The following is a 25548-nucleotide window of genomic DNA, read 5'->3' on the forward strand; positions in this document are numbered from 1 at the left end:
GTATATACAGTTGATTCCATCTTGTCGTAGAAAGATGACAGATAAAGAAAATAACCAAGCCAACAATAATTAGTTGTACAATATTAGTATTTTCCCATTGGAATAAAACAGGTTTGTAACAATGATAATGTTCGAGTGCTTCAACACCGTCGGATGAGGAAATGGGTCTGTACGTCGAGATTCATCGGGACTAGTAAGAAGATAACACATAAAAAAACAAAAAAACATTCAATACTATTTTTATTTTTGTTTTAAGTTAATATATGTTTTCTCTGTCAAATTCGGCAAATGAGCAGTCAATTTCATTTTCGTGCGTTCGAATTAAAGCTGTTTTGCCTCTTCAGTTGTTACTGCGTTTCAAATTCAGAATTCGGTCATTCAATTTCGTTTTGAGTAAAGTCAAATTCCTTTAGCACTTTGTTCAATTTAGCGTATCGTCATTCTTTTTCGTGACACACACGCCTCAAGAAGCGTCTGCGAATTTGAATGCTGCTTTGATGAATTTTAAATTGAATGATTATTTTGTTAAATCGAATGACGCAACATTACATTTGACTAATCATAAAACGAAATCGAATGACCCTATTCAGTAGCATTCGATTTCGCGCGAAATAAAATAGCTTGGTGGTTAAATTGGCTGTTCATTTGCCGAAATTGGCCGAGAAAACCTATAAATAAAGAAATTGTCTCACCAGAGATGTTTTTGAAAGGCTGCGAAAAGTAATAAATGATAGGTTTTTATAGATATTCAATACTGCAAAATAAATTATTTAATTTCTCTAACAAGCCAAATTCACGCATTTCCTCCTAATCCACTCGAGCTAGGGTTTCTGTCTAGCTTGTTATTTCAATTTCGTTTCATTTTTTTTTCTCATTCAGGTTCGTTTCAGACATATTATTGTTTCATATATTATAGCAATTCAAGACTACAACTTTGAAATTGAATGAGTCTTACGTCAATACGGCCTAATGAAATTTGGTATCTGATTTGGCCAGTTAGACTGGTAAAATTTAATTTCACATACTGTTGAATGCTGATTCATTTGAGTATTCATTTTAAACGAAATTGATTGAGCAGTGGTTAGAATAGATAATGAAATTGGCCGGAAAAACTTATAAAATTAAACACATTTCCCAAGTTTTCTGGAAAAATTGAAAGGCAGAGGACATTATTGGTAATTACTCAAAATAATTATCACCATAAAACCGTAATTGATTACGAGTAACGGGGAGAGGTTGATGGTATAAAACATTGTGAGAAACAGCTCCCTCTGAAGTGACGTAGTTCTCGAGAAAGAAGTAATTTTCCAAGAATTTGTTTTCGAGACCTCAAGTTTAGAATTTGAGGTCTCGAAATCAAGCATCAGAAAGCACAGAACTTCGTGACACAAAGGTTTTTCTTCTTTCATTATTATCTCGCAAATTCGACGACCGATTGAGCTCAAATTTTCGCAGGTTTGTTATTTTATGCATATGTGAGATACACCAACTGTGAAGACTAGTCTTTGACAATTACCAATAGTGTCCACTGCCTTTAAAGGATATGTACCGAATATGTATCATAAAAACATACTTGATTGAGAATCCATTTGCAAAATAATCGCAAGAAGTAAGTTCTCCGTTTTTGTTTCTAATTAGTACTACTTTTTTATCTGGTGATGATGGTGCGTGTTGCAACATTCTCTTGAAATTTATGTTTCACCAACTATTGTTTTTTTTAGCATTGCATATTATGTTGAGTTGTTAACAACCCGCTCTTATACCACCACAACATAGCCAATAGAGAGAGAGAGAGAGAATTCTGGTGTCTTTAAAAACCTCAATATTGATGTATTTCCACCATGCAAAGTTTCAAATCCCACTTTTTGTTAGCACAGTTTGAGGGTAATCTGTGCCACACCTTGTACCCATCATCATTTGGCCAGATGATAATGTGTGTCTTGTGCACACCCTGTTTCGAGTTTTGACACCCTGTTTTTATCTGTCATAAATTATGTTATTATTTTGTAAGTGAACATTAATTATGACACAGGTTTTCAATTCTCCACTAAAAGTGGAAACCGTATTATCTAAACATTGCCAAAACCTTGGTGACATAAGCAAACATTCAATGACTGCGCAGTATTATGTTTTTGTTTCGTGCGTGTTAACAATCTCTCCTCCCTCATTCAGCACCTATGTTTCATCGTAAGAACTTCATTCTAAAATGCATGACATTACATCAATACGACAGCTTGACTTGATCTTTCCCGCGTTAAAGTAGTATGTTTCCATAAGTGTCATGTCTATCTCCCATTGAAACAGCTTTCCACTTGGTGCCCATCGTGGTATCTGCTCCTTTGGGCATCCGGGTACTGTCAGCATCTTTTGGAAATCTTTGATTACTTGAAGATCTTGAAACTCGCAGATGATACTCTTCATCAGATGTTCCCCCACCTCTTGCTCTTTCTGCAATTCATCATTGATCATGAAGTAACGAGTGGTTGATTCTTCGTCATCTTCATCATCGTGGCAGATCAGAGACCATTCGCCAAGAGCAGCCAGCTCCCACTGCTCCTTCTGGTTCTCATTTAACTTCTCCAGTTCTGTTATTGTCAGCTCCTGTTCTTCTTCCTCCTCTTTTTGACATTCATCCAAATAAATGTCATGCACATCATCTTCTTCTTCCCAGGTATTTACATCAGTCTTTGACTCTTCTGAGTTAAACTTTGAAACCTGGTCACCGTTTCCGAGGACTGAAGACGTTGCGTCATTTGCTTGCCAAACAAACTTTTCAAGAGCCTCATCCTCACCATCTTCAACATCGTTTTCCCAGATGTCGACATTTAATTGCTTCTTTTGGTCTCTTAAAAGTAAACTTTGTGCTTCGATTCCGCCATGAGGACCATTATTTTTGTGGCCATCGCATTTTTCACGAGTCAATATTTCTAACTCTTTGGCTGGACTGTTCTTATCAACACTCCCTTTCACCACTCGACCGCGGTTAGTCTTCGGTCGAGCCATCATGTTGGTCTCGTCATTCTTGCTGTTGTGGTCGATGAACCATCCTTGGTTTACAAAGTCAGATTGATTAACAAGATCTAATGGTTTACCAGTCATGGTTTCTTGATGTTTATGTTCTGATAATGGTTTGAGACTGTCTTCTCGGTCTACTGTTTCAGATATTGTGTTCTCATATCTATCGCCGCCGTACCAAGTATCGAGTACTAGGGACTGACACGGGGAGCCGACAAAATATTGTCTACCGTCCTCTTCTTCTTCGAGAATAAGTTCTTCAGGAGTCTTGTTTTCTTCGAAATTATTTCTCCAGATGTCAAAGTTCTCGGTTCCAGAACCGACTTTAAGATCTCCTAATGGTTGATTTTGTGCTATCGCTGGTGCCCCGCGTACAGTGTCTACTTTGTCATTGCATTGATCATGACTCAATAAGTCGAAGTCTTTATTACCAGTGGCCTCATTTGCTACACGACCTCGGCGAGTCTTGGGTTTATACATCTTTGACGCATATCTGGTGTTTTTGAAATCTGCAAACCACTTTGGTTTCATGGTGAGAGATCTACCAACACACCCAAATGGTTCAGCACTCCATACTTCTTGCTCCATCCCTGAGTATGTGAGACTGTCTTCGCTGTCCCCATCTACCAGTTGATTGCCGCCTTCACGTTCTTTAGTTCCCTTCCAGATGTCGTACATCGAGGACTTACTTGTCCAGCTGTATGGAGGAGGCTCCCGCTGAATGGAGTCTACATCTTGTACCTGTCGCCCTCTTCTGCTGGGCGATGTAGCTCTTCTTCGAGGTTTAGAATGCAGAAGAAATCCAGGAGAAGTGTAAGTTTTATTGTCACCATGGTCAAGTGAGATGTTGCTCCTTTCGTTTTGACCTGTGCCTCTCCTTCCTCCTTTATTAATCTGGTTCTTAAGACCTCTAGAGCGTTTTGCTGCTTCAAATTTCTTACCTAGCAGCTTCTTTTCCTCGCGTTTTCCCGCCTCATTTTTACCTGACAACAAACCATTACCAACAAGTTCAAACAGAGGAATTTCGGTGGGTTTCTTGAGTGTTGTTTGTTCACGAAGGTCACACAGGATAAGATCCTGAGTGATTCGTTTCTGTGCCAAGTCGTCATTGCTCATGCAGTACTTGCTCGCACTGACTGGAGTAGGGGTTGATCTTCCCGTACTCTGGTTTTTCGTTGGAAATCTCGGAAGTAATGACCCAAATTCCTTGGGTAGTTTCCCTGAAAATGTTGGCGCATTAGATGTTTTCTGTTCAGACAAAGGAAAATAAAAAGAGATCATCAGTTACACAATGCACAATATCAATACTAATTTTGTTTATTCTTATAATTTCCGCAATGGATGGAAGCTAAAATTCTGTATTAATATGCGGACAATGAAATAATTATAACTCTAATTCTAATCCAATAACACAAGATATTTCCCAATCAATTATAGTTTGTTTAAGACTTACTAGTGTTCCGTTTTGTTCAGAATTGTCGACAGAAAGAGGTGCTACTTTGGCCGTACGTCGGTTGCCTCTGCTGCCAAGTAATGCACGACGAAATGAGCGAGAATTCCTCGACGATTTACCAGAGCAGACTGGATCATTAGATGTTTTCTGCTTGGAAAACACAGAAAGAAAACATTTACTACAATATTTTCTCGTAATTTATTTGTTAATGTAGATTAGGCAAGAAGAACAGAAGTGACTGGAAAGCAGAATGAATTAATTAAGTTCATTTTTTCTTAATCTATCATATTATTTTGGCCACTCACCTTCCCGCTATTTTGATTGGAAAGTTCAAAGGTCTCCAGCTTCGTGGCGTTGCCCTTGACTTCACCTCTAATATCAGAGATGCGTTTCCATGGAGATTTGATATTTCTCTTCTGGGCAGATTGAATTGAGCACGGATCTCTCGTTGCCTTAGAAAGCACCTGAAAACATTGAACATGCCGAATAAACAAATACAACCTTTGATAATACCACTTTTTTTTCCGCACGGACGAATCTTAACATAACAATTGAATTCTTTGATAACAAATTTAACTAAGGTATTTTTCTTGTTGGTACAACTTAAGGTCGAAAACAGGAGCAATTGATATCTATATTTTGGGCTTGCAATTATTGTTGAACAGCTCATTTAATAAGCATACCTGCACTTTCGTATGGGACACACGTGAATCAGCCAAAGGCCGCACGTATTCCCGCAGCCATGCACGTAAGCCTTGGCTGGAACCGGATTTCTGCAAGAAAACACGAAATTTTGATGCTTACTGTCTCATGTGGGTGAACGAGTTGCTACTGATTAATATGGTTACTGACCATGTCCCAATTTCATAAAGCTGCTAAGCATAAAACACTGCTTGACACATTTCTTTGAAATGGGCATCAGTCACAACAACTAAACTTTAGTAATTTTGACTGATAGGTTGTTTCTGTTGAGCAATGACTTGCTGTGCTTATCAAGTTGTTGTGCATACCGGCTTTATGAAATTTGGCCTATGTGCTGACACCAAACAACGTTTGCCAACGTGCCAACATCAAGACCGCCAACCTAAAGCCAACGTACCTGCTACAAACCAAAATAACTCAATGTTTTCCATAATAACCACAATATTAATCACCAGCGTAAAACCAATGTGGTTAATATGCCGAACTAGGGCAAACATTAGTCGGATCCGAAAACCAACACGATGCCGATATTGCTTCACCATTATAAACCGATTGATAATATTTGTTGGGGTGATCCATGCATTTTAATTGTATGCGTTAAATGATTTGGGTACTTCTTGTAACACAAAACACAATTTCCACAGATTTACATTATATAAACTCACACCGTTTGGCGATAATGATAGAAGAAAGCGTATGCTGAGGTGCTGTAGTTTTTGAGAAAAGAGTAAAACAATGTCATGAAAATACGTTTTTACATGCTAAAATAACTTTCGTCTCATCATCACCGAGACGAAAACTATTTCATTACACTGTTTACTCATTCCTCGAAAACTACAGCATCTCAGCAAGGAATATTTTTAGGTACGCTTTCTACTATCATTATCATCAAACTGTGTTCTGTGGATGATTGTGTTTTTTTGTCCTACATAAAGTACCCAGACCCTTGAAGAGGTAATTTCTGTTGCACTCGCTCGATGATTGGGTTATTATGTTTACTAGTAACTTGACAACAAAAACTATCCAAGCCAGCTGTTTGAACAATTCAGAGTGATTCAATTGATAATTCGCCAATATAAACTTAGTGACAACAGATACGACGTGATGTTCAAAACATACGCTATGTAATCAAACTAAACTTAACAACGTGATGTCATAGAAACAAAGCCCACATGAAATAAAACTAAAACATTGATATGGATATTGTACGCTTAAAAGTTAGCATTCAATGTTTGCGTCATATCACCACAAATAAGCGGAAAACAAATTTGGTGTGTCTATGACTTCGTTCAAAGAGTTGACGAAAGTTTGTAACTTACCGGTTTGGGGTTGGACATTATCACCGATGTAAGGGTGAAGTTTCTCTCACACAGAGACAAATATAATTCGTATAAATAAACTGCTTTGAACTTAATTTATCAAGAAAGATTCGCAATCGATGCTCGCTATTCGCTCACAAGATTAGAACTGTAACGTTCTATTTTAGGTTTGTTTGCAGTTTACTGTTGGTGCTGGTTGTTGCTTAGCTTTCGTCACAAAGCATAGAATATGACACGTGCAAACTACGTAACAATTCAAAATGGGCGCGCTTATTTATTGATGAAACGCGCACGCTGTGCATGCCCAATCCATTGATGACGCATATATAAAGACCCTTCCACGATCTTGTTAAGAGAGAATATACCTTATGCATTGACGTCATCCAGCGGCCATCTTAGTGGAAAAACGGTGACGAAACAATCGAAACGCACAGATTTGTACGCGCGGCGCACAGGATTGGCCAATGAACACCCTCCTTTTGACCTCTAGGTAAGGGCGCCCAACTGAAATGACGTCATGTGCATAAGGTCTATGACTGTGTAAAAAAGTCAACAATCTGCGTCCCGTTTCCAACAAATTCAAAACAATTTTTTAATGTTTGTGTAACAAAACTCGGGTCGTAGCCCTTTATCATGCTATGGTGATTTGTGTCAGGTATCCTGTATGCATCAGTGGAAATGGCAGGTCTAACTCTCACGTCATATGGAAGGATCAGACTTTTTCTTCCAGCCTCGGTTTGGTCGCATTGAGTCACATAGAAGGAAACCAAGATGGCCTAACCGTGATAAAGGTAAACTCGTTGTGGTTCTATGCCATATCCTGCCAACCTCGATTCTGGTACATGGACGGCAACATAGGGAGGGGGGGGGGACTCTGGACTCTCTGCGCCCGTGAGCTTGTTATGCCAACTCTCACCCCCTCAATAGGGAGGGGGGACTCTGGACTCTCTGCGCTCGTGAGCTTGTTATGCCAACTCTCACCCCCTCAATAGGGAGGGGGGGGGGGACTCTGGACTCTCTGCCCTCGTGAGCTTGTTATGCCAACTCCCACCCCCTCAATAGGGAGGGGGGGACTCTGGACTCTCTGCGCTCGTGAGCTTGTTATGCCAACTCTCACCCCCTCAATAGGGAGGGGGGGGGACTCTGGACTCTCTGCGCTCGTGAGCTTGTTATGCCAACTCTCACCCCCTCAATAGGGAGGGGGGAGGACTCTGGACTCTATGCGCTCGCGAGCTTGTTATGCCAACTCTCACCCCCTCAATAATTTTTTTAAAACATCAGGTGTACACATCTGTATTTATCAATATTATAAAGAATAACAATTCACACAGCCCGCCGTACATGTTTGAAACTGATTTATTGGATCTAAACTTCGTCCACTTTGCGTGAACTGGGAGTTACCCTTTTTTTATAAGCACCAGTTTTTCCCACGTATCCACCTGTTGTCTTTTAGTTTGAAATTAAGGACTTCAACCTGTATTCCGTCACACTCATGCCTTTAGACCTCCTAATCCTTTGATTGAAACTTCAAAACTGATACAAAGAATAAATGCAAACATATCAATGTATTGGTTGGAGTTACTTATACAATTGTAAAAGTTATTTATTGCTTACAAAACAGATCACAATATTTACAACAAATGTACATAAATCAACTCATCGTCTCATATGAAAATTGCATTAATTTCGAGAAAAATCTAAATTTCTTATCAAAAATAGTTAAATAAAAGTTCTATTAGACTTAACTTTGAAAAAGCCATTACAACAAAATACATGTATATACATTTAAATTACAACAAATGGCCACATTGACCATAGGAAATTTGGACGACTCAGGAAATCTCTACAACAATTTGCTTATTTTGTATTCGATTGTTTCTAAGTTGTAAATGTAGTTCACTAACTGTAACACGGGGACTGGCTTTAATATCTTCTTAGGGAGTAGCACATCAATCACACCTTTCCACTAACTTGAATAAACATGCACTTTCGACTTTGGTATCCAATGCATGAGCGAGCCTAACACATTTACAGGCTTCAGTGGAGACTGTTTTTAAAACACATTAAAATAAGTAAAGGAAAGCTCTAAAAACTCGTCAGCCTCAGGCATGGTAAATGGAGGCCCTTGAGGCCCCTGGTATTGGCCTTGGTGCACCATCAAGGGTTTCCAGTGCCCTCTGCAAAACCAAAATGGCTAAGGGCCTATGCCCTCTCAGTCTCCACTAACACCTGTAAATGTGTTAGGCTCGCTCGCTCGTGCATTGGATATCGAAGTCGAAAATGCATGTTTTATTCAAGTTAGTGGCCTGCATGCAAACCATTACACATGCAAGTGGCTTCAAATCCTGATCATTACACTTGAGGAAGACATTTCACTATAATTGCTTCGCTTCATCAAGGAGTACAAATGGGTACCAGTGAGAGTAGAGGTTGATATTGGTTTGAAAAGGTATTTGTGTTATGCAGGCAGGCATATTTTATGTTCCACATCAAAGTGGATGATAGTCAGACAGTAGGAAGGCAGTTAGGCAGTATTTTGTGCCATGTTGAAGTATTGGAAGGCCGACACTCAAGCTGTAGATGGCAGTACAGTGGACAGTAGAGTCAACATTCTAGTAATAGTAGTCTACGACATGAAGTAAAAATCCGACATCAGAACAGGGCAGTCATGGAACTCTGTGGTATAATCATAATATAGCACAGTCTCTTCAGGTTTGGAGCGTGTTCCACCCTCGATACCACATTGCTGAAGGGTCTTATCTGGCATAAGAAGACAAGATGAATCCCTTGATTTATCGGAGAAGATTCTTAGTTTAGTTGTGCCTAGATCCATACGCTGTTTAATAATCTCAATCAGGCCATAGACTGTTAGATGGGCGTGGACTACCACACTGAAGTGACCAGGGTAGGAACGGACATTGTCAAATGTGACGAACTTCAGAAAGATGTAAACATATCTGCAATTTAAACAAACATTTGATGACAAATATTTTAATCCATTTACAAATATAATCATCCAGAATAAACAAAAATCTTGAAAGGAACTGAGGTAAACTGTTTCATTTATTAACTAGGGTTGTTGCATTCATTTGTCTGGAATGATGAAAGTACCAAGATAATTACTTTGGATTTTTCTCAACTTGTGGTCTCCACAGACCAAGCTTGCAACATGGACATTCCTGTAGCTCCTCTTTAGTTATCGTCAACTGAGGGGGCTGTTCGCCTTTTTCTGTCTCCTCATCCCTGCAAAGCAAACAATAATAGGTTCAACAAAAATTGTCACAAATTAAGCTCATTAAGTGGATTTGGACATCTGCTCTTCAATGAAATTAAAAGGAAAACAACCTCAGGCAAAACCTCAAAGTGAGGTGTTTCAAGAAAAATCGAGCTATGTCAAAGGAAGAGGAGATATCTGTTCACAACCCTGTAAAACTCAAGATTGTGGGAAAACAAGATACAGGTAGGGAGCTCCAAAGTGCAGCAGTTATCATTGGGAACCAGCTAGAAGAATATCTTGCAGTATCTGTCAGATGTTTAGGGTTTTCTCCGACTGTCTCAAATGAAATGTACCAAGTGGAACAAAATGAAAGTGACTTTATGTATGCAAGGATCTGATTAATGTTGAATTGTTCTTTACAATGTGTAATACAGCACATGCCAAACGATTTTTGAGTTTGGGCCTGCTGATGTTTGGTTGTCAAACATTGATCTTAAAAGTGTCACCACTTACTCATCTGTGAAGTTCAAGCCTTTGGAGAATTCTACGTAGTCGATAGACTCACTTTTGTCTCTGTCTAGCCTCTTGGCTAATACATGAAGCTCTAACGCGTTACACGGAGCGTCTAGATCCAGCATCCCTACAGGTGGAGTTGCCAGGAGTATAAACCAAGATGATTGGAATAGAAAAGAAATACAAAATACAAAATGTAAGGTTTGAACAAAACAAATGGGACACATCGTTAGATTTCATTATGAAGTCAGTGTTCTGTGTATTGAAAAAAGAGTTACGAGGGTGGCATCTTTGACCCCTTAGGTTTGCTGCCATTGCTGAGGTCATACAATGGAGAAGTGCATGCATGCATATAGACGCACAAAGAAAAACTCTTGGTGTAGGGTTAAAAGTTGTCAGTAGAAACAATCGCATGGTCAGCTCATTCATAGTGGGTGTACATTGTAAATAAACCAAGCAAGCAATGCGCAGTGTGCGTGGAACATGGCTGTTTCAAACCCAGCAAGCAATGCGCAGTGTGCGTGGAACATGGCTGTTTCAAACCCAGCAAGCAATGCGCAGTGTGCGTGGAACATGGCTGTTTCAAACCCAGCAAGCAATGCGCAGTGTGCGTGGAACATGGCTGTTTCAAACCCAGCAAGCAATGCGCAGTGTGCGTGGAACATGGCTGTTTCAAACCCAGCAAGCAATGCGCAGTGTGCGTGGAACATGGCTGTTTCAAACCCAGCAAGCAATGCGCAGTGTGCGTGGAACATGGCTGTTTCAAACCCAGCAAGCAATGCGCAGTGTGCGTGGAACATGGCTGTTTCAAACCCAGCAAGCAATGCGCAGTGTGCGTGGAACATGGCTGTTTCAAACCCAGCAAGCAATGCGCAGTGTGCGTGGAACATGGCTGTTTCAAACCAAGCAAGCAATGCGCAGTGTGCGTGGAACATGGCTGTTTCAAACCCAGCAAGCAATGCGCAGTGTGCGTGGAACATGGCTGTTTCAAACCAAGCAAGCAATGCGCAGTGTGCATGGAACATGGCTGTTTCAAACCCAGCAAGCAATGCGCAGTGTGCGTGGAACATGGCTGTTTCAAACCCAGCAAGCAATGCGCAGTGTGCGTGGAACAAGGCTGTTTCAAACCAAGCAAGCAATGCGCAGTGTGCGTGGAACATGACTGTTTCAAACCCAGCAAGCAATGCGCAGTGTGCGTGGAACATGGCTGTTTCAAACCAAGCAAGCAATGCGCAGTGTGCGTGGAACATGGCTGTTTCAAACCCAGCAAGCAATGCGCAGTGTGCGTGGAACATGGCTGTTTCAAACCCAGCAAGCAATGCGCAGTGTGCGTGGAACATGGCTGTTTCAAACCCAGCAAGCAATGCGCAGTGTGCGTGGAACATGGCTGTTTCAAACCAAGCAAGCAATGCGCAGTGTGCGTGGAACATGGCTGTTTTCCAAGAGTACTTAGCTGCTTTAGGTTGGTGGAAACCAGGCATTCCCAAGATGCCCATCACTCACAGGTTGTTTGCTTGATTTTAGGTTGGTGGAAACCAGGCATTCCCAAGATGCCCATCACTCACAGGTTGTTTGCTTGATTTTAGGTTGGTGGAAACCAGGCATTCCCAAGATGCCCATCACTCACAGGTTGTTTGCTTGATTTTTAGTTTTGGTGCAAGATACTTCTCCTTTGCCTTTCCTGCACAGCGCAGCCAACGTCTCACCAACAGCGCCTACATCGATCGCCCATATACACTCACCCGACTGTGAGTAGGCTTATTCAGGTGAGTGTATAGGGGTGGTTGATGTGGCCGCGCTGTGCGTGAAAGGATAATGGGAAAGGTCTTGCACCAAGACTACTTGATTGTTTGATAACATGGTAAACCCACACTATGAGCCACATGACTCTGGTCCCTGATTGTGTCTATTGGAACCCTTTTCTATACAGAACAAAGTGGTGGTAAAAAGTTATGCCAACAGCAACTACAAACTGCCCAAAAGAATTTGCCTTTTTACATCTACAATGTAACACAGAAAAGGTTCAAGTAAAGGTCAAGTTCCTAATTGATATTTCTAAGTATTTCCCACATTAACATCGTAAAGACCGCATTTTTAAAACAAAATCTCTCAGGTGATCACACTGCTCCGATGCAACAAAACTGTTGACATTTTCAATGATTTGTTTCATTTAAACGTTGGATAGGCCTAATTAGTCTTTTGTAGGGATTACAATGTAGGCATTTTTACCTGATTTAAACTCGTCAAAGGTCAAAACGCCATCTCCATTGAGGTCAAATCTTTTGAAGAGTTCTACAGCTTTGTGTTTATTACACGCAATCCATCGATCCATACGATCAAGGAAATTCTGATAAAGATCAGTCTTTGATGTCATCAGGTCACATGCTTTCTCTAGCTTCTCCTAAAAGAAAATAACAACAAAACTTTATCAAAAGAACAACAACAAAACTTTGCAAAATTTGTATAGTAGTTAGTCATGGTGACTTGAAATATTTTCGCAAATTAGTTTTTTGAGAAATGACTAACAAAGTTGATTTGATCTTACTGGATGTTATAAAATAGAGAAAAGATGTGTTCCTCCCAATACTTTGTTAGTAACCTTGATGACCAATTTATCTTAAAAGCCTTCAAAGGTGTGTTGATGCATGTTAAGTCACACAAAGTGTGGATACTGGTCTTTGACATGCTGTCAGGTAGAATCGTAGTTGGTAAAACATCCTAAAATTAATGACCACAAAAACTTACTTGATGAAAAAATCAGACTTTGGTAAACCATTTTTGAAAAAAAAAAATCTTTTAAAGTCTTAGACCCTTATGGTTGGTAACTTCTTTAAAAAAAAAAACATTTAAATCTGAGAAAAGATTCATGCATGCATGCTTTCTGTTCGCGATTACTGCGGCCAAAGATGCAATTCATTTGTTTGTTTAGATTATCTTTCCACCAAGGGAACTTGGTAAGTTCCCAAAAGTGGATATAAAAACCAAGCTGGCAACAAACAATCTCTCTCATACAAACATTGGTTTAAAGGCAGTGGACACCATTGGTAATTACTCAAAATAATTATTAGCATAAAACCTTTCTTGGTGACGAGTAATGGGGAAAGGTTGATGGTATAAAACACTGTGATAGTAGGCCAGCCAAAGTATGAAATTACACTTTGGACAGCATAGTTTGTTAATGGCTGGCATCCATGCTAGATGTATGGATCATGGGCTCGGGAAGACGATTAGAGTGGATGCCCAGCTTGTTTTTGAATTTTAAAGTTCATTTTGGGGTAAAAAGGTCAAAAAAGGTCAAAAATCAATATTTTCAAAATTTTTGTCAAATTTAATCACATTTGATAGATCTATCCATAAAATGTATTTTTAACTTTATGTTGGTACTACAAACCTGTGTAATTAACGTATAAACTTTGACCTTGTACACAAATGTATAGTAAAACGAAGTGTAAAAGTGTGATTATCTTTAAAAGGGTACATTTGGAGTACACCAATTGTTTTTGCACTCCCCATCCTCATTGGTGCATACATTGGTTTCAAACAACTTTTTTTGAAAGGTAAATATACCCAAGGGGTCAAAGGTTTTAGGATGATCTGGATCGGTGAGGAGTATTGAGCCACTCCTCATCCACTGAAAATGTCCCACATGATCAGCGTCTCAAAGAGCCTCTCCTAATTCAAACTCCTATCTGCCCGGCTTCACGTGCCGATCCCTGTTGCGAACAGTGGGCAGAGGTGTGAAGGCGAATTTCTGGCGCCTTAAAACCAGTTTGCTCCGGGTAGGTGGAACTCGTCAACCATGCATGCCATGGGAGGTAGTTCACCTAGGAGACAGCCTATCTGATTTCAAACTCGGGCGGGTGGGGCTCGCAGCCTTGGTTGGCAGCTCACCTAGGAGAAGGAAAACTCTGATTTAAAACCCCTATCGACTCCATCTGGTAGCGACCTGCAGGGAGAGAAGTCAAGGTCCTTCGTCTTGCCTTGGTATAAAAAGACCACTTAAACCCAACTACATGATGAGTCAAAGCAACAGCACCAGGGTTAAAGCCCCTGATATCAACCAGCCACAATTCCCCCAGGGCCTTGTAAGCCAAGAGCACGATGACACATCAACTTCAAAGCGTATTGGAAGGGATGTTGATCTTCCATCATCAGGGGGAGCAACATACCGATCCCCAATTCGACGGGTTGCTGTTGATAAACCTGTTGGGAAACGGGCATATTTAAATGCTAAACAGTCAGTCGGAATAGGCACATGGAATGTGCGCACCTTACACCGAACTGGTAACCTAGAACTACTTATTAATGAACTCAGCAATTTTGACTGGGAAGTGATGGGTATTGCTGAAACGCACTTCACAATACAAGGTGAATTCATGCAAGATGGTCTCAAATTTCTGTGTTCAAGCAATGAATCTATCCACAGAGCAGGCGTGGCCATAGTCTTAAACAAAAATGCCTAAAAGTCTCTTCTAGGATATAACCAAATATCACAGAGAATAATTTCGGCAAGACTGCGCACACAAGTAGGAGTGTCAACAATCATATAAGTGTATGCACCAAATAACAGCAATTCAGAAGAAGAAATTGATGAGTTTTATGAGGATTTACAAAGAACCATAAATGAAACCTCATCACAAGACATGCTTATAGTATTGGGAGACTTCAACGCAAAAGTCGGCAGCGATTGGGAGCCTTGGGATTGTATTTTAGGCAAGTTCGGGTGTGGCGAGAGGAATACAAGAGGCGAAAAACTCCTAAACTTTTGTGCCTCCAACAATCTCTGCATATCCAACACCAGGTTCAAACAACCCAAATTTAGCCGTGAGTGGACATGGGAATCCCCAGATGGATCAACAAGAAACAAAATTGACTATGTACTCATTCAGCAGAAATGGAAAAGCTGCATCTACAACTCACGCAGCTACCCCAGTGCAGATGTTGGATCAGACCATCAGATGGTGCTTGCTGATCTAAAACTCAAGTTGAAGGTTAAACCAAAAGCAAACAAATGCCCACGTTTTGAAGTGTCAAAACTCAAGTCAACAGAGACAAAAGACAAATACAAAGTGACAATAGGAGGAAGATTCCAGCCTCTTCTAGACATCCCAGATACGGATGTTGGGACGGATGTTGGGATCGATGTCTTCTGGAATGATATCAAGAAATCAATCAATGAAACATCAAATGAAATCCTCGGTAAGAAAAGACCACAGCAACAGAAACCATGGATATCTACCGAGGTGATTGAGCTAAGCAGACAGAGAAGGATATTGAAACTGCAACGCTTAGAAGATGCAGCTGAAACCCAAATACAACTATCTAAACAGAGAAATAAAACGCAAGACAAAAGAGTGCAAAGACAAATGGCTGCGAGATCTGTGTACAGAAGTAGACGATGCACATGAAGCTAAGAAGACCAAGCAAATTTACGCCACTATTAAAACAATCACAGGGAAACGCACAACTGGTATGGCAAGCATCAAAGACAAACATGGAAAAGTTCTCACTGAGGACAACGAAGTATTAAAGGAAAGATGGAAAGAGAGTTTTGAGGATCTGTTCAATAAACCTAGCCCTGAGGACACCTCAATTCTTCAATCCATCCCAACTATCCCAGAAGGAGAAGAACCAAATATATCCTGTTGGATGAAGTTCACCGAGCCATTAGACACCTCAAGACAGGCAAAGCCCCAGGATTTGATGGCATATCCGCCGAAGAGCTAAAAGCAACAGGAGAAACAGGCACTAAAATCATACACAAACTGTGCAACAAAATATGGGACACAGGTGAAATTCCACAGGACTGGGGGAGAGCCATCATTGTACCCATCTACAAGAAAAAGGACAAGTTGGATTGCTCCAACTACATGGGAATCAGCCTCCTTAGCCTGGCGGGAAAAGTCTTCTGCAGCATATTACACAAACGAATGCAGACCCAAACAGAAAACATCCTAGCTGAATCACAGGCAGGCTTCAGACCAGGACGTAGCACCACCGACCAACTCTTCACTTTAAGACAGCTAGCAGAAAAGTATAATGAGATAAGAAAACCTTTATACTGCTGTTACATCGATTATCAAAAGGCTTTTGACACAGTCTGGCAGGAGGGTCTCAGGCGAGCCATGCGACACCTGGGCTACCCATCAAAAACGGTAGATCTCCTAAGAGCTCTCTACGGTGTATCCCAAAGCGTTGTAAGAGTTAATGGGGAACTCACTTCATGGTTAACTACCACAACAGGAGTCCGGCCGGGATGTATACTGTCCCCTAACTCTTCAACATCATCCTGGAACTGGTATTGAGACTTGCGATTCAAGATCAACAGATTGGTGCAAGAGTGCAAGGGCAATACATCAACAATCTTCGTTTTGCAGACGATATTGTACTTCTGGCAGAAAACGAAGAAGACCTCCAGTTTCTAGTTTCAGAGGTTGATACCTTCAGCAAAAAGTTTGGTCTGACAATAAACAAAAGCAAAACTGCAGTCCAAGTCCTTAACAGAGATAAGATCCAGCTTAACATCCAGATAGATGGTAAATCCTTGGACCAAGTCGAAAACTTCATCTACTTGGGGGGTGTGATTTCAGAAATCCCCACCAGTGAAAATGACATCAAGCGTAGAGTTGGACTTGCCATGGGGGCCATGCAAAAGCTGAACTCTATATGGACATCCAAAGACATCAAGAATTCAACCAAGCTTAATCTACCAATAGCCACCTACAGCTCCGAAACATGGACACTGAAGAAAGCAGATGAACAGAGATTAAGGGTTTTCGAGATGGCCTGCTTGAGGAAAATACTGGGGGTCACAAGAAGGGACAGACTTCGCTACACAAGAGTACGTGAACTGCTTCACTACTGTAAAGATCTTCCAACTTCAATTAGGAAAACTAAACTCAAGTATGTTGGGCATGTGAACAGAATGGGCAGTGGCCGATACACCCAAAATACTTCTAGAAGGCCACATTGCAGGAAACAGACCCAGAGGAAGACCAGGGAAACGATGGCTGGAAGACATCAAGCACTTCTGTGAAGAGGCTGATATACCATCTGTGGCAGCAGCAGGACACCTAGCAAGGAACAGAGACCTATGGAGACTCTTAGTTGGGAAGCCATCTCCGGGATCTACCTCAGGAGGACGGCTATGATAATGAGTATGATGAAATATACCCAGGCAGTTTTTGAGAAAAAAAATAATTATTCAAATACCACCTTATGTGGGGTCTTAACGACTCATTTTAAGGTCAAAATTTCAAAAAAGGCAACAATTTTGCATTTTTGAAATTTTCACAAAATTTGACCCCAAGTGATAGATCTAACCATAAAATGTATTTTTAAGTAATGTTGATATGAAAAACTTATGTAATTAACGGATAAACTTTGACCTTGTACACAAACGTATAGCAAAGCAAAACGTAAAAGTGTGATTATCTTGAACAGTGTACAATTTGAGTATACCCGCATTTTTTGCACTCCCCATCTCAATGGTGCATAAATATGTTTCAAACAACTTTTTTTTGAAAGGTAAATGTACCCAGGCATTTTTTTGAAAAAAAAAAAAAAAAAATCAATTACAACCTTCATGTAAGGTCATATTGAGGTCAAAAAGTGCCAAAAATGTCAAAATTTAATTTTTTAAAAATTTTATCGCAAACTTTTACCCAAGGCGGCAGATCTATCCATAAAACTCATTGTCATCATCATATTGACATTCCAAGTCTTTGAAATTAAGAGTTAACATTTTGTTTTGTACACAAATTTGTAGGAAAATTAAATCTTAAGGTGCGATTTTCTCCTAAAGTGCATATCCTGAGCATACCAAATGTTTGTTTGAACACCTTATAGATCCCAGCACTGCATAATAACAGTTTAAACGAACCTTTTTCGAAAGGTAAATATACCAAGGCAGTTTTTAGTTTTAAAAAAATCATATTATACCTTCCGCATTGGTAAATTGAAACAAGAAATGCGTATGCTGATTCATGCAATTAGTTTGATATAGTACTTGCATAGTTTGACGAGCTCAAAATATGCATGTCTGATATCAAAGTTATTTTTGCTCCCAATCTTCCCAAGTACAATGTACATGTACGCAGTTAAATACTCAACTTTTATTAGTGAATTAACAGAGTTGAACATTCTTTTTTGCAGTAAAATGTTGTTTTATCCTAGTTAGGCATATAATTTGTATGGGGGTATACATGGAGTATTGTGCAGTGATACGTTGTATACTTTCTTATCTGGAGTGCCATTATTCAAAGCTAACTCCAGAGCTATGTATAACCAGGCACACCAAAACCACTACAGCTTGAGATACTTTTATGCCAAGTTTCTTTGATGAAAGAATTCTCACAACTCTTCAGGCACTAGCAGACAGCAATGACACTCTCATCACTTTGATCAATCAGTTTATGGACATAACACAGGTCAGAAACATACCACCATCACAGTTGCCCGGCCACTATACACATCAGGAAGAAATGAACTTAAACTGGCAAGTCCAAAGTTTGAGATTTAAAACTTTTTCAAGGGAGGACTACGTCTGCTTCAACTTTCTGAAGGATTGCCAACACATGGAAAGTACTGGGCTTGGTTAGGCCTACTTGTGGACAGAGGCGGGTGTTAACAGTTAATGAATCCAATAATTTATGACTGAGCCCATGCTTCAAGGCAAAGCCTACTTCCTGCAAGGCTCTGTGGCACATAACGGTCTGTGCTTGAATCTTGGTTGGTTAAAATTGTTTAAACAAGAATGTGGAAGGTGATAAACTTGCCCAAAGTGTGGTTAACAGTTCAATTAGAGGGGCGGCAATCACACAGCAGAACTCTCCAAAGCACAGTAGGCCAGCTTTCAGATTTTCTAAGGAGTGACACTAGTCATGAGCTCATGAACAAATTCCACAAGCACTCTAGAAATCCAACTCCCAACAGTGGTCTCATTACATTGAGATGGTGGAGATTGAGATCCACAGTACTCGAAAAAACAGATACTTGATCACCAATCTGGGAGCTTTTTCTGCAATGCTGCCATCCCCATCATCTATGACCACAGTCACTTTGATCATTAGGGATGTGTTCATCTGGCAGATATAAAACTCCTCAAGAAGACAGAGATGTTGATGATGTTTAGAAGCTTTCATAACAAACAGTAAGATTTGATGTGTTCCGACTAAACCCAACCTTGGCGAAGAAGATGACACAGACTCTGATATTGTTAGAGAGATACCACTGGTATCTTTGCCAACCAAAGACATGCACCAGTTGATGTGGTAAGTGATCTTCTATCAACTCCAGATCATGGAACGCAGTATATAATGTCCATCTGGAAGCACCATCTGCTTCAAGAAACTCTTGGTTTTAGTGACGCAAAAACTTTCTCTGATCTGTACAATATTAATGTTTCAACCAAATGAATTATGTACGGTACAAAAGCCTATCAAAACGATTGCTCAATGCTGCAACTGCTCAATGCTCAATGGCTCAATGCTGCCACTGGAACCTACAACGTGGTCTTGATCGCTTGGAGAGGGCTCCACCAAGGCAGTGACACAGTCAAAGAGAATGGGAAAGAAAAAGCCAATTCGAAAGTTCATCGATAGACCCAGGTTCCACTCCTACACGTCAGGTATGGGCTATTGAACAAAGCTAATCTCAAGATCTTGTCAGACATTTTCATAGAGAAGGGCAAGGGTCTACTGGAAAGATGAGGAATAGTACAGGCGGGGGTTCCTTTATGTTCTGGAAGCCATGGTCCTTTTAGGAGAGATGACGTTTTGAGGACACCTTAGCAGGCTGACACCCGTAGGCTGACAAACTAATCTGCGTGAATAGCATACATTTACAAGTACTTTTTTGTTTCATTTTACCACATAGGAAAGTTTGATATGATTTTTTTGTTATGCCTTGGTAGACTGATCTTTCAAAAAAAGTTGTTTTCAAACAATTATAGGAAGTGCAAAACACTGTGTTATGCTCAAGATACGCACTTTTTGAGAAAATTGTAATTTAAAATTTCATTTTCCTATACGTTTGTGTACAAGACAAAAGATTAACTCATAATGTCACAGACTTGGCATGTCAATTTGATAATGAAACTATATTTTATGGATAGATCTGCCGCCTGGGATAAAATTTGGCGAAAAAACAAAAAAATTAAATTTTGACATTTTGGTCACTTTTTGACCTCAATATGACCTTACATGAAGGTGGTATTTGAATTTTTGTTTTAACTGCCTGGGTACATGTACCTTTAAAAAAAAAAAGTTGTTTGAAACATTTATGCACCATTGAGATGGGGAGTGCAAAAATGCTGGTATATAGTCAAAATGTACACTTTTCAAGATAATCACACTTTTACGTTTTGCTTTGCTATACGTTTGTGTACAAGGTCAAAGTTTATCCGTTAATTACATACGTTTTTCATATCAACATTACTTAAAAATACATTTTATGGTTAGATCTATCACTTGGGGTCAAATTTTGTGAAAATTTCAAAAATTCAATTTTTTTGCCTTTTTTGAAATTTTGACCTTAAAATGAGTCGTTAAGACCCCACATGAAGTTGGTATTTGAAATGTTTTTTTTTCTCAAAAACTGCCTGGGTATATTTACCTTTCAAAAAAAGTTGTTTGAAACCAATATATGCACCAATGAGGATGGGGAGTGCAAAAACAATTGGTGTACTCCAAATGTACCCTTTTTAAGATAATCACACTTTTACACTTCGTTTTGCTATACATTTGTGTACAAGGTCAAAGTTTATACGTTAACTACACAGGTTTGTAGTATCAACATAAAGTTAAAATACATTTTATGGATAGATCTATCAAATGTGATTAAATTTGACAAAAATTTTGAAAATATTGATTTTTGACCTTTTTACCCCAAAATGAACTTTAAAATTCAAAAACAAGCTGGGCATCCACTCTAATCGTCTTCCCGAGCCCATGATCCATACATCTAGCATGGATGCCAGCCATCAACAAACTATGCCGGGTTTTTTTTCTAGAGCACTTTTTAAAGTTTGGCTGGTCTACTATGAGAAATGGCTCCCTCTGAAGCGCCATAGTTTTCGAGAAAGAAATAATTTTCCACGAATTTGATTTCGAGACTTGAGGTCTCGAAATCAACCATCGTAACGCAAACAACATCGTGTGACAAGGGTGTTTTTTTTCTTTCATTATTATCTCGCAACTTCAATGACCGATTGAGCTCAAATTTTCACAGGTTTGTTATTTTATGGTGTTGAGATACACCAACTGAGAAGACTGGTCTTTGACAATTACCAATAGTGTCCACTGCCTTTAACGTCTATGAGTATTAATTGCACAAAACAAAAATTTGTGATTCAGTAACAAGACGACAATATTTATTCAAGTCATTGTATAATCAGCGGTTAGCTGGGGGATTCATTTGATTGCAAGTCCTGCCGTGTAACCCTTTGACTACGGTGACTTCACCCGCTTTCACCTCGCTAAAAGATTGTGGATTAATTCAGTTTTGTGAAATATAAGACTTTGGGTTGGCGACTTTTTGGCTGTTTTCTCAACAAAAATTTATCATACCTTGATCATAGAGCAAGGACCAGGGGCTTGCTCTATGCCTTGATGCAACCAATCAAACTGCAACAACCAATCTCATTAGTAAAATAACCTATCTTAAGTTTGTAACATTTAGGATGGATAAAACACACACACGACAGTGTACTCACTTTGGCCCTCTCCGATTTGCTGACTTTCTTTTTAGCTTTGCCTTTCTTTTTCTTTCCTTTCTTCAGCGGCATGGTTATACAGTGTAGATAAACTCCAAGCGAACTGAAACATTGGTACAGGTGATTTGATTTATTTGTATTTAATTTAAAAAAAGTCTTGCTACCGGTACACATTACTTTTCCTTTTTCAATGCCATGCTCATGACTGTTAAAAGTAATGATATAAGTATAGAACCATGGAAAAGTTTCTGTATGGCCCCACTACTTTTTCAATCAATTTGAAATAATAAGGTTTCTAATTTACCTCTATGAGATAGCCCTTTGTAAAAATGAGTGAAAAAGTGATGGCGCCGTACGGAAAGTTATCCCCACTTCGTACCCTGGACACTTCGTACCTTCGGGAAAATTCATACCGTACGAAACCAAATATTGTTCACTTCGTACCATTGGCGAGGTACGAAGTGACTATTAGCTGAGTCACTAATACATGTACCTTCAGCCAAGTCACTTCTTACTTTCGTATTGTGTATTCCTTTGATTTGATCTAAAGTTAACTTATATATTGTTCGTTGGTATAAAAAATAATACTTTATTTAAAAGTCTTTATTATTTATGAATTGTCATTTTTGTGAATTTAATTATTTTTGAAAGGTAATGTCTGCCAAGGACAACATCTTCCGCCCATGGTTAGAACGGGTACCGGTCAACTCGGTCCCAAGCCAACTCGGTCCCAGTCAACTCGGTCCAAAGTCAACTCGGTCCCAAGCCAACTCGGTCCCAGTCAACTCGGTCCAAAGTCAACTCGGTCCAAAGTCAACCTCGGTCCCAAGACAGGGCAGCTTTGCTCGGGCGGGAGGGAGGGCGGGGAGGGAGGGAGCACAGCCCAAGTTATTTGAACAATAATTTTATATTTATTTGTTATTTATTTTCGACCAAAACATTAATTTTAGTTTTTTAATTAGTAGATTTTGATATTATTTATTATTCTTATAAGTTAACTTGAAAGTTGTCTTTATAATTTAACCAAACATTAATTTCTTTCTTTATTTTTTAATAATTTAAATGTAATTCGTACTGTTTTTATATTATTTTGTTTTAAATGTAAGTTACTTGAAAAGAAAGCAAAGAGGATTTAATTATTAATGTTTGTCAATTAATGAATTGTTGAGAGCCATACAGAAAACAAGCAAAGCAAAGAGATTGGTTTTTTTTTGTAGAAATTTATTTGCCAACACAATCGGTAATTTTCAAAAGTGAGTGTTGAATACAGAAACAAATGGGTAGCTATTGAAGGCATCGAATATTATACCCTGAACATCATCGGTGCACACTTATCCCATTTTATGTACAAAGTCAAAGGACATTCATTATTTTTTTCAAATTCAAAGAAAACATACAATCACTTCTCATCAACCATACGGACCGAGCTGACTTGGGACCGAGTTGACTGGGACCGAGTTGACTTGGGACCAAACTGGCTTGGGACCGAGCTGACTTGGGACCGAGTTGACTGGGAATGAGTTGACTTGGGACCGAGTTGACTTGGGACCGAGCTAGCTTGGGACAGAGCTGACTTGGGACCGAGTTGACTGGGACCGAGTTGACTTGGGACCAAGCTGGCTTGGGACCGAGCTGGCTTGGGACCGGGCTGACTTGGGACCGAGTTGACTGGGACCGAGCTGACTTGGAACCGAGTTGACTGGGACCGAGTTGACTGGGACCGAGTTGACTTGGGACCAAACTGGCTTGGGACCGAGCTGGCTTGGGACCGAGCTTACTTGGGACCGAGTTGACTGGGAACGAGTTGACTTGGGACCGAGTTGACTTGGGACCGAGCTGGCTTGGGATCGAACTGGCTTGGGACCGAGCTGACTTGCGACCGAGTTGACTGGGACCGAGTTGACTTTGACCTAAGGACATTCATTATTTTTTTCAAATTCAAAGAAAACATACAATTACTTCTCATCAACCATACGGACCGAGTTGACTGGGACCGAGTTGACTGGGACCGAGTTGACTTGGGACCAAGCTGGCTTGGGACCGAGCTGGCTTGGGACCGAGCTGGCTTGGGACCGAGCTGACTTGGGACCGAGTTGACTGGGAACGAGTTGACTTGGGACCGAGCTGGCTTGGGACCGAGCTGACTTGGGACCGAGTTGACTTGGAACCGAGTTGACTTGGACCGAGTTGACTTTGACCTAGTTGACTTGGGACCGAGCTGACCTGGGACCGAGCTGACTTGGGACTGAGTTGACTGGGACCGAGTTGACTTTGGACCGAGTTGACTCATAAGCGGTTAAAACAACAACAACGTAGTCCGAACGGTCGAGCTGTCTCAACTGTCGAGTTAACTAAGTAAGAGGTCGAGTTGTCCGACAGACGAGTTGTCTGAACACAAAACACTGATTATTAAAGGAACACGTTGCCTTGGATCGGACGAGTTGGTCTATAAAAAGCGTTTGAAACCGTTTGTTATGAAATGTATATGGTTAAAAAGATGTTTTAAAAGTAGAACATAATGATCCACACAAGTATCACTCAAAATTGCACGGTTTTCTTTTTACGTCGTGAACTATCACGGTCGGCCATTTATGGGAGTCAAAATTTTGACTCCCATAAATGTCCGACCGTGTTATTGGACGAGGTAAAAAGAAAACCACGCAATTTCGAGGCATATTTGTGTAGATCATTGTATTCTACTTTTACATCATCTTTCTAACCATATGCATTTTATAACAAACGGTCACAAACGCTTTTCAAAGACCAACTCGACCGATCCAAGGTAACGTGTTCCTTTAAACTTGGTTGATTTCTACTTCCGTGGTCGGTGAGCATATAATAATAATTAATATATATACAAATAAGTACTAAAAAAAGGGATAGCTTCGTCTCTGATTCTGGAGGCTCTAGGCTATATCACACATTAACTGATTGCAATGAGAAGAAAGGGTATGAGTAGAAGGAGAAGGGACTTTGTTTAAAATTAAAGATTTAACCATGGAGGTATGATTTAATGAAGTCAAACTGATAAATCAAGAGTTAAAAAATAAAACGGCGTACCTGAATCCAATGACAACAGCAACCAGTCTGGTCTACGCACCAGTGTCATCATCACACGCAACACGTTTCACTCATAGTAAGAAGTGTGGCGGAAGTCAGACTGCAAATTAAGTGCGCCCTCTCCTGACTATGAGGGGCCGTTTATGACTAAATGAGCAAACCCATATAGGAGCAAAACCATAATATATAAGAGCAAACTCATATATATAAGAGCAAAACCATATAATATATAAGAGCAAACCCACATATATAGGAGCAAAACCATATATTTAAGAGCAAAACCATATAAGAGCAAAACCATATATATATAGGAGCAAACAATATATATAAAAGACCACCGAAAATAATTATATATAAAGATCAACGGCAAAAATATAATCGATGCAAAAATAAATATAAAGGATCAAAAACTCAAATAATAAAAGACAAACACAAATATATTTAACAGCGCCCTCTATATTGGACGTAGTTTCATATTATTATAAGACATGTGTACCCATAATAAAGTCTCATACAAAGGACGTCAACAGCTGTCAAAGGTTAAAATCGGGAACGA

General features: G+C 39.9%; 1 protein-coding gene across 1 annotated transcript; it reads right to left on the reverse strand.

Moving 5' to 3' along the window:
- Positions 1-8664: 8664 nt before the first annotated feature.
- LOC117289753 lies at positions 8665-25043 on the reverse strand. Its single transcript, XM_033771018.1, has 6 exons — positions 24993-25043; positions 21933-22035; positions 12449-12620; positions 10220-10346; positions 9613-9732; positions 8665-9446 (listed from the first exon to the last, which is right to left on the reverse strand). Exons 2-6 carry the CDS (start codon positions 22002-22004, stop codon positions 9116-9118), a joined length of 822 nt encoding a protein of 273 aa, XP_033626909.1. The 5' UTR covers positions 22005-22035; positions 24993-25043; the 3' UTR covers positions 8665-9115.
- Between the last annotated feature and the right edge of the window lie 505 nt (positions 25044-25548).

The sequence above is a fragment of the Asterias rubens genome, chromosome 4 (assembly GCF_902459465.1).
Source record: "Asterias rubens chromosome 4, eAstRub1.3, whole genome shotgun sequence".
Taxonomy (NCBI): Eukaryota; Metazoa; Echinodermata; class Asteroidea; order Forcipulatida; family Asteriidae; genus Asterias; species Asterias rubens.

Coding starts and splice junctions, on each gene's coding strand:
- LOC117289753 (XM_033771018.1), bottom strand. CDS start 22,004: ATGCCGCTGAAGAAAGGAAAGAAAAAGAAAGGCAAAGCTAAAAAGAAA. Junction 12,621..21,932: donor GCAAATCGGAGAGGGCCAAA/GTGAGTACACTG, acceptor ATTTTCTTTTAG/GAGAAGCTAGAGAAAGCATG. Junction 9,733..10,219: donor GGCTTGAACTTCACAGATGA/GTAAGTGGTGAC, acceptor TTTGCTTTGCAG/GGATGAGGAGACAGAAAAAG.